General features: G+C 50.3%; 1 protein-coding gene across 2 annotated transcripts in view; it reads right to left on the minus strand.

Annotated features, from left to right (window-relative positions):
• Window positions 1–275: 275 nt before the first annotated feature.
• The window catches only part of LOC147016268 (nipped-B-like protein A), a 263,933-nt gene continuing 252,026 nt past the window's right edge, over window positions 276–12,182 (minus strand). The window contains exons 42-43 of one of the 2 annotated variants that reach the window (XM_085844843.1): window positions 1,999–2,054; window positions 1,086–1,330 (exon numbers count right to left, since the gene is read on the minus strand). In XM_085844843.1, coding sequence (XP_085700969.1) covers window position 1,330; window positions 1,999–2,054 — 57 coding nt within the window. In that variant the 3' untranslated portion in view covers window positions 1,086–1,329. Of the gene's footprint in view, window positions 1,331–1,998; window positions 2,055–12,182 lie in introns of both variants that reach the window. The other variant, XM_085844842.1, reaches the window with a different exon arrangement.

Genomic DNA, 12,182 nt, shown 5'->3' on the forward strand with positions numbered 1-12,182 from the left:
ATATTACTTGTAACAGCTTGTTGTGCAACTTCAACTCAAGTATCCAAAGAAAATGTTGGCATTATGCTCTTGAGGATCAGTGGTGGATATAATTATCGAGCATCGAGGCATGACAACAACCACGACACTCGAAGCAATAACGTATTCAGTGAAAACCAAATTAACTAAAGGGAGCACAGAATAAAACTACTGTTTGGAAAGGAACATTAGAATGTCTCCACATTCCGAAAGAGACTAAGCACAGAGCAGAACAAATGAAAGACAAAAATGCAGTGAACAGGGGCATTCAAAAAACTTTATTTTAACTTTGTCTAAATTGGATACAACATTCTCAAATGAAATGGGGGACGAGTAGGAAGATTAAAATAAAAATAATAATCAGGAAGAGACTGGAATTGGAGAAAAGAAAGGAACACAATGAAACGTGAGGAATGGTTGTGTGTGTGTGATGAAAAACGAGAGGAAAATATGGTGGAGGTGCAGGAAGGGACGAAATGAAGAGTGTGCTGAAGGACATGGTGTTGAGTGTAAACGAAGAGACAGTGACAACATATTTACATCATGTATAACCGTGAGAAAGGATGAGGGAGGGAGGGAAGCGGGTTGAAGCAGAACAATACTAAAGTCTTTTTTTTTTATTGTTCAATAACTTTCAGTTTTGCTTCCTCTTCTGCACAAACCCCTTACTCAGGTTGCTCTCCAATGAAGTCTATAAATTTCTTTATTTTTCTGGATCTTTGTTTTAAATAACCTCAAAATGCATTACAATATCGCGTTTTTTAACACGAATATCTCCCAGAATTTCTCTATAGTCCAAAAACCACGGCTTCTTGCCTCGTTTTTGCTATCACACAACCTCGCCTTGGTGCGTTCTCTTCTAATCAGAGAGAGTACTTTTGTCTCCAAGCTCTTCGTCATGACGCTGGTACAAGGTACGTAAGATCCGTGCAAGTCGCATGCCGAGCTTTCCACCACTACTCAACATGATGCCACGGATTAGTACGTCCTGGACTTTAACTTGCTCTCTCCAAGGCTCCATGCGCCGTCCACAGCGCCTTCGAGCCGGACACCATGATCCTGAGTAAGAGCCAGCAAGCCAAAGCAGAGTCAAAGAACCAGGGGCCGGGCATCCAATAACTCGGCCCAGTTGGGGTCTGTCTCTGTAGGCCAGCACCAGAGTGGCCACAACCTCTCCAGACTCATATGGTTGTGTGTTGCAGGTTGGATCCATGTCTGGAGACAAATCTGCAACGGTGCTGCAACTGGTGTTGCCGCTGGTATTGTTGAGTGAAGCTTGAGCTTGAGACGATCGAGTCCGGCGGAGAGGCATCTAGGAATTAAAGGATGGATAGAAGACACAAAGGCAAAGAAAAAAAGTTAGAGTTTAAAAAGGACAGATTGCCAAACAGAGAGGGGAGGGGGGGCAAAGGACAAAGAAAGAGACGGAGAGAGAGAGGGAGAGGTAATGAGAGAGAGCGGGAGAGGTAATGAGAGAGAGAGAGAGAGAGAGAGAGAGAGAGAGAGAGAGAGAGAGAGAGAGGGGTAACAAAGGGAGAGGTAGTGAGAGGGAAGTAGAGAAGGAGAGGTAGTGAGAGTGATGGAGGAAGAGAGAGAGAGAGAGAGAGAGAGAGAGAGAGAGAGAGAGAGAGAGAGAGAGAGAGAGAGAGAGAGAGAGAGAGAGAGAGAGAGAGAGAGAGAGAGAGAGAGAGAGAGAGAGAGAGAGAGAGAGAGAGAGAGAGAGAGAGAGAGAGAGAGAGAGAGAGAGAGAGAGAGAGAGAGAGAGAGAGAGAGAGAGAGAGAGAGAGAGAGAGAGAGAGAGAGAGAGAGAGAGAGAGAGAGAGAGAGAGAGAGAGAGAGAGAGAGAGAGAGAGAGAGAGAGAGAGAGAGAGGTAATGAGAAAGAGAAGGAGGTAGTGATAGAGAGGGGGAGGTAGAGTGAGAGGTAATCAAAAAGAAAAAGTGTTTCATTTCTTACGAAACAAAGACCATTTTTACACACCATTTGTTAATAAACTCTCGTTCCTTCCCATACTTGCTGCAGTGAAGGTACTCAAGCTGGATCCGAGAAACAATTAAAGTTATAAAGGTCAATAATATACAATATCAATAATATATTAATATACAATAATACAGTAAACCCTCAAATATCAGGGGTTCTAATATCGCAGATTTATACCAATCGAGGCAACCTATTGTGCTCCGATTTCATTATTGTGGATTTAATTCGAGGCAATCGCGGTGTTTGAGCTGAGATGAGTCATCGTTTGCGTCCACATGTAAGATTACCTCCCATTATGGGCCTTCTCTTGTTTCTCACACACCGTTAATTGTAGTCATCAGACCAACATACAGGAACGAAGCTAAATGTAATAATGAATCATCATCAAACAGGAAAAGACAAACGGAGATCCTGTAAGATCTAGTAGACACACAACAGTTAATAATGGTGCCCAAACGTCAAGCGATCGACAAAATTAATCGTACCAAAAAGCAGAGAAAGGTTATAAGAGTGTGCGAATCAATCGAGTTGTGATATACGTCAGCAGCAATTTAAAGTGCAGCATCTGTGAGCTGCCATTACAGGATCAATGAATCAACTTTGTGTAAACCTGAGTCAAATATCCATTCAAATGTTCGTCCTCCGCAAAGTGCAAAAGGCTCATTCCAGTCCTGTGATCATCATATTGAAAGAATGGAAAAAGCACTTGATGTTTGGATCGATGACCAAACAGAAAAAAATGCCTTTGAGTGGACCGATGTACAGGAGAAACCATTGTGGATTTATTTTGACTTTGAGTGGACCGATTTATGGGAGAAACCATTGCAGATTTACCAACGTTTCCATCAGTACAGGCACCTGGGGCTGAAGGCTCCAGTTCAACCATGACTCATGGAATGAATTGAGGTGAAGGGATTTATGTTGGAGCAGGATTTTAACGCCAAGCAGACGGGATTATTTTGGAAGAGGATGCCATCTCATACTTTCCTGTCCAAGCAGGGAAGATCTGCACTGGATCATGGTGACTCAGAATCGTTTTACCCTTCTTCTATGTGTCAATGCAGCAGGCGAGTTCGTCGTTCTCCCCATGATCGAACAGACATCACAAGTTCTACACCCACATGTTTCTAACCTCCACCCTCTCCTATCCAACAATATCATCCTAAGCTAAGTCTTGTGTTTTCTATTTATGGCAGAGTACAGTATGAACGAGTATGTAATATGTTTAACCTCCCCCACCCCTTGCTGTTTTTGAATAAATTTAAAAGGTAAAAGTCATATGTTTTTGCTTAATTTACATGTATTTATTATATTTCTATGGTTAGTTAAATGTTAACATGATATATTGTTACGAATCTGGAAGCTTACTGCACTCAACATTCAGAGTCCCTAGAGATCAATTATATCGGTAAGTATGTGTTTCTAGTTAGGGTCTCGTCCCTACTCTAATGGGAATTAAATGTTCATGCGCTGCAGAGTTGTTTAGAGAGTTAGGATTTTTACATCAATGACAACAACGCCCACCTTCGCTCTCACAACAGCAACACTCTGCTCGTGGCAATCTTTGCGCACTCGCCAGCAAGGGTGCGCGTGGGCGGAGTCTAACATAGGCATGGCGTCCCTCTTTAGCCAATCGGCAAGGAGTGGGCATCTCACCCGCCCCGTTTCCAACTCAACACGATCACCATTACGCAGGTGTTTTTGGCTGAGGATGTGGGCGGAGCCTCCTTCGCTTCGGCTCGAAGCTCCAGCGAATGAGCAGAGGGCGAACACTACACGCGCGCCCCAGCCAATCGGGAGGGCGCCACGAGTCGCGTGAGAACCCCTCGGCCAGTCAGGAGGAGAGTGGTGAGGAAAGAAGCCCCTCCCTCCTGAAGAAAAAAGAGTGGTTGTCGGGACGAGTGGGAGGAGAAATAATTGCGCCCCGTCTGCTCGAGCGTGTTTCGGTCTGGTCGGCGTTTGACTGCATCGCGCACATCCAAGGCGTCTCGTGTGGTGCAGAACTAGAAGAGGTCGACCATCTCATCCCGGGAGACCACCTCCTCTCGCCTCCTCTGGGTTCGGCTACCCTAGTCCAGGCTTTTGGTGACTGGAGCCCCGGGAAGGTGTGGAGGTCGAGCCGCGCGCTCGTGGCCAGGTAGCCAGCACGTTCTCCTTACCTCCAGCTCACCTTCCCTCCGAGCTGGGGGTATCAGTCAAGGCCACGGCCATCATTTCTTCTTTTGGGTATCTGTGTGTGCGTGTGTGTGTCTGTGGGCCCGTCTTCAAGTAGAATTGTTTAAGTGCCTTGCACATACTTGCATTTCTTTTAGTCGGTTTACCTCTGCTCCTTGTGTGTTCCCTTCCCCCTCATTATAAATAAATCCCCCGTTAAATGTATCAGCTCGTTTCTGTGTTTTCTTCATTGGTTTAGCACTGTGCGTGTTGGGTGACTAAAAAGGCCGTTGCTGCCGTGAGTTGTGCATTTGGACCGACGGGACCTCGGTCAACATCCGCTCGGGCTACGCACGGGTCGAGCACGGCAACGGCTCGTCCTGTTCGAGCTCTGTCGAGGGTGTGAATTCCTCGGTAGCTCGCCACGTGGGCCTCTAGGTATTTAGAAGTTTGGCAAATAACCCTGTACCACGCGGCTGAATTATTGACGATTCACGGTCCTGTAAGGGACCCGTATCTTCGGAGTATGCGGAAAGGTACGATCTAGATCCGGGTATTCGGTGGAGCCGATTTTACTGCTCCATCTAGCGATCGTGCTCATCGCCGATACCCGGCCCACAATATATATATATATATATATATATATATATATATATATATATATATATATATATATATATATATATATATATATATATACATATATAGTGTTGTGGTTGACGAAATTCGCAAACCACCATTCAGGCCCCGTAGGTGAGATATCTCTGTAAGTATATGTGTAGTTAGCCCAAACCCGTTGTTTAGCGGGAATAAATGTCATTCATTCGGGCTGCGACCCTTTTAGATAGCCGTTTTTCTTTTACTATCTTTATTTTGGACCAACCGCCATTACTACCACCACAACCACCACCAACCGCATCTCGACAACCACAGCCACCTTCTCCAGAACCACCTTCACAACATCCACCTTCTCCACAACCGCTTTCACACAACAACCACCAACCGCAACGCCGCTTCACAACAACAACAACGCCAACAGCCACGACCTTTACCGTCACAACTCGCTCTCGCAACCATCGCATCACCGCCATTCCCGCGCCGCTTGTGGGCACCGATCCTGGACTTGTACAGGGCGCTCACCGAGCAGCGGGTGCAAAAACACCAGCCTTTCCGAGAAATCGGATCAAGAATGATTCACGCCCACTTCTGTTCCGTCCTATCAGCGAGCGTGGGGCGATTTGGCCCCGCCTCCAGGCGCGTCGGAGTATAATCGCTATATGCAGATTCGCGGATCAAGAATGATTCATGCCCACTTTTCCTCTGTCCAATGGGGAGCGTGGCTCCGCCCCCGAGCCGTTCCTGATCCAAAAATCTGCATATGATTTCTCCTGTCGCACTATAAAGCGCCGAGCGCGGGGCGAATAAAGAAGAGTTGGAAAGAGTTGAAAAGAAGAGAAGAGTAGAGAGTTGAGAAGAGGAAAGAGTTGGAGAGTTGTGACGGCGGCGAAATCAGTCGAGAGAGTGTCTGTCGGGGTCCGGAGAGGCTGGAGAAGCCAAGAAGCTTTGTGGAGGTCTGCGCTCGTGTCAGAGTCGGGGAGCTGCGGAGAGGGGAGGCCGGGAACGCGGTCGAGGTCGCAGTGGAGTCGCTCGTCGCGGGACCCAAGCCAGCCAGATATCCTCTTTCCCTCGAGCATCAACAACCCCCCCCTGTTTCCCCCCGCGCTGAGATAGTGTGAGAAGGAGGCCCCGTTCCCACTCCATTCCAGGCAGTGCCAGCGAGGCCCGCGGAGTCGGGGCGCCGCCGCCATTTTGCGGCTCATCACCAGACGGGTAGGCTCGACGCGGTCTCGGCCCCAGGCCCGTCTGCCCCCTTATTTGAGGGTGGCCCCTTTTTCTTTTGCTTTGGAGTATATGTGTTGTCGGCGCCGTCTGTGAAGTAAAACTGTATAAGTGTTGCCGTGTGCTCGGTAGTCGGTAGTAGATCTGCATTGTGTGTCTTTTTTGTGCAGAATTGTCGTGTTACTTTTACATTTGCTTTTGGTGCATAATTGTATATGTGTGCTTTCCGTTTGCCGCGGAATAAATGTGCTTTATGTTGAACTGTTTTTCCCGTTTCGCTTCGTCTTTTCTTTTATTGAATCTCCATCTTACTTCACGTAAAGGGTTGGTCGTGGGCTAAATACGCCCAATAATTAATCGAACCGTCGAGGTTGACGATAACACCGCTCGGTTATCCCGATAGTACGGAACGGGTCGCTTAAAGTGGCCCGTGTCCGAAGTCGACCTGCGGCGAGGTGCGATCGCCTGGTCTACCCTTCGTGTGGGTACTTAGGTAGGTCGAATTTGGCGAGCAACCCTATCCCACGCGGGGGGCCGATTGGCACGATCGTGGTGAGGCCGAAAGGCCCACCCGTGACTAGTTCCCGGCGTTAGTCCGAGAGGGTCACGACGGGATTGTCCGTCCCGTGGGCGACATGCCGCGATTCGAGTTACGTGGCCGCTCGCACGCCGGCGGGCGCGAATCCGCAACACTGGTGTCAAGAGTGGGATACAAACTCATCCCCCTCCTCGCGGCACTGGTATCGGAGAACGGGAAAACGGGCTCTCCTGTCTCCAGCTAAATTCACGGGAATCGGTCCAGGGGTGAGAGGAGCGACCCCCGATTCCCTCCAAATTACGAGCGATTTAAATTAACACTTTACGAGAAATAAGATGGCGTCTCAAGGTGAGCGGGAGCCGGGGGTATTAGAAATGGATTTAGAATGTGTAGAATCCATGGTCCAGGATGAAAACCCCGAGCAGGAAATGTTGGTTGTACAGGACGAACTCGCCCAACTGAGCCTAGAGCCCGAAATAGGTGCGGCAGCGGCCGCGGTGTATGACACCTCCCCTCCCCCTCTCCGCCAAAACCCCCCGATCCTTGCCGAAACGGCTCAGCTGAGTGCATCCGACATGGCCCAGCTATTCGCCATGTTGACAGAAATACAAACAGCTGCACGACAGTTGAAAAACGGAATGAGAGGCATGAACGAAAAAATGGATACGAATGCCCAACAGATGGAAAACAAAATGGATGGAGACACGAACAGAATGAAAGAGATGCAGGGTGATATGCGGCAAATGGGCCAATGTCTGCAGGCTGGCATAATGACGACGCCACGTGTGGGAACGAACGAGCTGGGAGGGAGTGCAATGGCTGTCAGGCCCGTAGTCGGGGCGGGTGAGAAAATAATTCCGGAGACGTGTGAGACGAGACACGAGGTAAAGGTATTAGAAAAATTAAAAGAAAGCCAGGAGGAGACAAAGGAGGGATTGAAGGTCGTAACGGTGGAGTGTGAGAAAAGACTTCAAGACATGATGAAGAGAGTTGATAAGCTGCGACTGGAGGTAAAAACGGAGACAGAGGAACTGGGAAGACGGGTAGAAAACCACAAGGGCAAGACGGAAGAACAGTTAGAAGCCAAAGCAAGGTCGGAGGGTGCGGAGATGAGAAAAGAATTAGAAAAGGAAGCTTCTGAGTTACAGAAACACCAAAACAAAGAGGGGGAATTACCAAAAGAACTGAGAGTGTTAAAAGAGGAAATGAAGAGAACGGAAAATGAAACATTCAGGAACCACACTGAGCAGATTGAACAATTAGAAGCCAAAGCAAAGTCAGAGTGTGCGGAGATGAGAAAGGAATTGGAAAAGAAAGTTTCTGAGTTAGAGAAACAACAAAACAAAGAGAGGGAACTACAAAACGAACTGAGAGTGTTAAAAGAGGAAAGGATGAGAACTGAAAATGAAACTTTAAGAAACCACACTGTACAGATCGAACAGCTGGAAGCGAAGGCCAGACTAAAGAATGAGGAACAAGAAAGAGTAATGAAGGAAGAACGAATGAGACAGGAGAAAGAAATCCGTCAATTAAAGGAAACGATGACATTGCAGAACGAGGAACAAGAGAGACGGTGGAATAAAAAACTGAAAGAGTATGAATTTGAAACTGAACGACAAAAGGAAAAAAATAGGTTGGAATACGAGGAGAAAGTAAAGGAGCAAGGAATGAAGCAGGAGGGAGAAATCAGGAGATTGAAGGACACAACGAGATTGGAGAGGGAAGAACGAGAGGAACAATGGAATAGAAAACAAAAAGAACATGAATCTGAGGTTGACCAATTGAAAGAAAAGCTGAGGCTGGAGTACGAGGAGATAGACAAAGAACAGCGAATGAAACACAAAAAGGAGATTAACCAAATGAAGAAAACCATTAAACTGGAGAAGGAAGGACAGGAGAGGAAACGAGGAAGAGTAGTGAGAGAACAGCGAATGAAACACAGGAAGGAAATGAGCCAATTGAAAGAAACAATGAGATTGGAAAACAAAGAGCAGGAGGAACAGTGGGAGAGAAAACAACAACTATATGAGTGTGAAATTGAACAACTAAAACGGAGAGCGAGATTGGAGTCAACGGAGATTGAGGAGCTCCGGAGGGGGAACGAACAGCTAATGGGGCTCAGAGAGAAAGAACGACTCAGATGGGAAGGAAAAAGGAACCAGGAAGAGACAGAAATAAGGAACAAGGAGAGAAAATGTATAGAGACACGGGAGACAGAAAAAATAGAGGAGAGACTGCATGATAACGACAAGGTTAGAGACGTACACACACACACGGAGGTAGGGGAGGACCATGAGGGGGAGCTGGCGGACTGGGTAAAGACCCAGTGCGAGCAGTTAGATGGCCTCCTCCAGGAACGAGGGGAGGGAGTATGCCCCCTTGAGGCGAGTCACGACCAGGTGGGTTCGGTCGTGCTTTGCGAGGTTGAGGGGAGGAGTGCTGTGGACAGGTGCACGGAGAGCTTGGGGGGTATAGAGGCCCCGGAGACCCTTGTGGGGACACGAATCCCCAGTGTGGTTGTCCCGGTGTGTGTGGTGTCGAGGTGTGTGTTCACGAGTGTGGCGACATGCGTGCTGCAACGCACGCATAGCGCGGGTGCAAGGGCGTGTGTGAGAGCGACCGGGTGGGTGACAAAGACCCCATGTGCGGAAGCGACCCCGTGTGTGAGTGGTGTGGTGGTAAGTGTGCAGAAGATCGTGCTTCCCAGCACGCCGTGTGTGGATGAGGCACCGCGAGCGAGTGCCCCCGCGTGTGTGAGTAGTATGGTTTGTGTGAGGGAAATGGCACGAGTGAGTGAAAGGCCGCGAGTGAGTGGAGCCACGTGTGCAAGGGAAATGGCATGCGTGAGTGAGCGGCCGAGTGTGAGAGAGACAGCGTGTGCAAGGTCGCTGTGTGTAAGGGAGATGTCGGTCGGCATGTGTGAACATGCAGCCGCGTCTCCCGGGGCGAATGTAATGGAGTGGAGTGTTAGCGTCGTAACACGCAGGTGTGCGTGGGTGGAATGGAGACGACGACTGCGACATGTGAGGGACAAAAGCCGAGTAGCGGCTGCAGCTGTTTCAGGAACCGTGCCGGGTTCACCCAGCAGCGAGCGCGAGGTCCGTGCCGTGCAACGCACGAGGCCCCCACGTGCTCGCTTGCGAGAGTGAAGTCCCGGTCCGGAAACGCACGCGGTGGATTTGCCGATCCCGCTGACGGACAAAGTTTAGGCAGGATTATGGAGTTGGACCGGACGGGTTCTCCACGCGGGCGTGTGTGTGTGTGTGTGTGTGTGTGTGTGTGTGTGTGTGTGTGTGTGTGTGTGTGTGTGTGTGTGTGTGTGTGTGTGTTAAGCTCCAACGGGCAAAGCACATGTGTTCGCGTGGGGAACCCCTCGAGACGTGGGGCTTGTGTTTTTTATGCGCACGGTGACGTCATGGCTGCACGTGGGGTTGGAATCCGGCAGGAGGGGTATCCCTGCCGGATGGTACCGTCCAAGGAGGGACGAGGTACACGTGCAGCTGCATGACGTCACGGGCAGGTGCAAAGTGCGCGAGCTGTGAGTTGCCGCGATGGTGCTGCGCGATTTAAAAAGAAAGGAAAAAGCAAGCCTCACTTTCGGGTGCACAGGATTCCCGGGCAAGGGGTGGAAGATCCCCTGGCCTGGGCACAGGAGGAAACTAGTTAGTGGGGAGGGTTAGCATAGCTCGACCGGCTCCATGGGGCAGGGGTAAGTCCTCATGGGGCCCGTGGAATGGATTAGTTAGAGGGATTTAGATGAGATTTAGGTTGGGAAATGGATTTATGGGATTGTTTGAGGACGGTGACAGACTGTGGATGTGTAGCGGGGACGTAGCTTAGCTACGTAGTGTTAAAAGGAACGTGCTTTAGTGTAAGGGACGACGTGGGAGCACGAGTTAGTTAGGGGATGTAGTTCGAAGGATGGCAGAGTTCAGCGGTGAGTGTGTTGAAGAGTTGTTGGTGAGTGAAGTGGAAGCATGTGCTAGGTGAGTGAGTGAGGCCAGCGGGTCTGTGTGAGTGGAGCGAATGGGGAATGCATGGTGCGATCAGTGATTGGGGGGAGGAGTGAATCCCGCCCAAGGGACCCCGGGGTCAGTGTAGAGTGAGTTAGGGGGTTAGTTAAATTGAAAAATGGAGGTCGTTTTGTTGTTGGTGTGAATGTAGGCTCGAAACCCATTTGGAGGGGTGCAGGAGCCCTGTTGACGGGCTGGGAGCGTGGCTGCGAAAGGTGAGTATCGCTGAGTGGGTACCCCGGGCACCAGGCTAGTCGGCCGTAGTAGGCCAAGGGCCCATGGGGGGCCGGGATAGCGTAGTGGGCACGGGTGCGTCTGCTTGGTGCGGGGGCCCGGGGCGCCATGAGCCGCGTGGGCAGTGTTGTGGGCACGGGTGACCCTCGGAAAGGGGCCTGGGAAGCCAGCCTGCCACGTGTGCGTTTCAGGGGAAGTGCCATGGGGGGCACTCCCCGGTGTTTAGGGAGCTGGTAGGCTCGGAGGCAGTGTAGTGCCCGGGGGTGCCATAGCTGGAGATTCGGCAGAGGGTCGTGCCTGCCAAGGGGAGCCACGCGTCCCAGCCATGAGACCGTGTGAGGGCACGGGAAGAAAATTGGGGGGCGAGGCCTGAAATTGTGAGGACACCAACACAGGCCACGGGAATCTGGGTTGTTAGAACCAATAGCTTAAGCGGGAGGCGCTTGTTGAAAGCCCCGGGGTAGTTTAACAGTTAAATGGATAGGGTAGATTAGGAAGTGTACCCCTCCGCACCATCCATCCCCTCGCTCTCGTTGTGGGCCGCTGGACCCACTTTGGTTATAGATCGCTGAAGTCTGGGGAGGCCATCCTGAGGCTTGAATTGGGCCTCGACACAGGACGCTAGCTCTCCCTTATTCCCCTCCGGGAAGGGAACGTAGATGTTGGGAGTAGGCTAGGTGACAGGATAGGTTAGCCGAACAAAGACGATAAAGGGAGTTACGGGACGATTTATAGTGGGGAAGTAAACATAAAAACAACAAAAAAATAAGTTGGGGCTAAATTGGTTTTTGACAAATTAAGGGAGTGGGTATAGACAGTGACAGGCAAAGGCGATAGGTTGGGAGGGAGACCGCAGAGTAGGTCCGAGCCCGCCTTCCGAGTGGCCAGCACCACCGCACTCCCTCCACCAACCTCCACTGAACGGCGAAGGCTGGCCAGCTTCATCGGCAGCTGTTGTTTTGCTGCAAGGCCTGTGCCGGCTGGATCGGCTGCAGCTGCTGTGCTGCAAGGCCTGTACCGGCAGGATCGTCTGCAGCTGTTTTCTGCAAGGCCTGTGCCGGCCAGTTCATCTGCCGGCTGTGTTTGCCTGCAGCGGCTTTGTTCTGCAGGCTGTGTTTGCCTGATCACCTTTGCCATGCCATGCCCACTGCTCCTGTTCACCAGCCCCATTCAATTTTTGCTTTGCCCCCCCCCCTGTTTATTGCCATGTGCGCCAGGATCAGAAAGCAACAGTTTGCAATCTGCGAGAACTGCCCTGTTGGCAGCTACAACACGGGCCTGCAGTGGCGGCCCGTGCACCGTGTTTGCGTCCATCCATTCATCCATCCATTCGTTGTGTTCATTGCGTGTGCCACTTGAGCTGGCACGGAGACTGCGTTTGTGCAGCCCATGCACCGTTGTTTTCA

Source organism: Eptatretus burgeri, chromosome 11 (genome assembly GCF_056783735.1).
Source record: "Eptatretus burgeri isolate ZD-2024b chromosome 11, Ebu_testis_v1, whole genome shotgun sequence".
Lineage (NCBI taxonomy): Eukaryota > Metazoa > Chordata > Myxini > Myxiniformes > Myxinidae > Eptatretus > Eptatretus burgeri.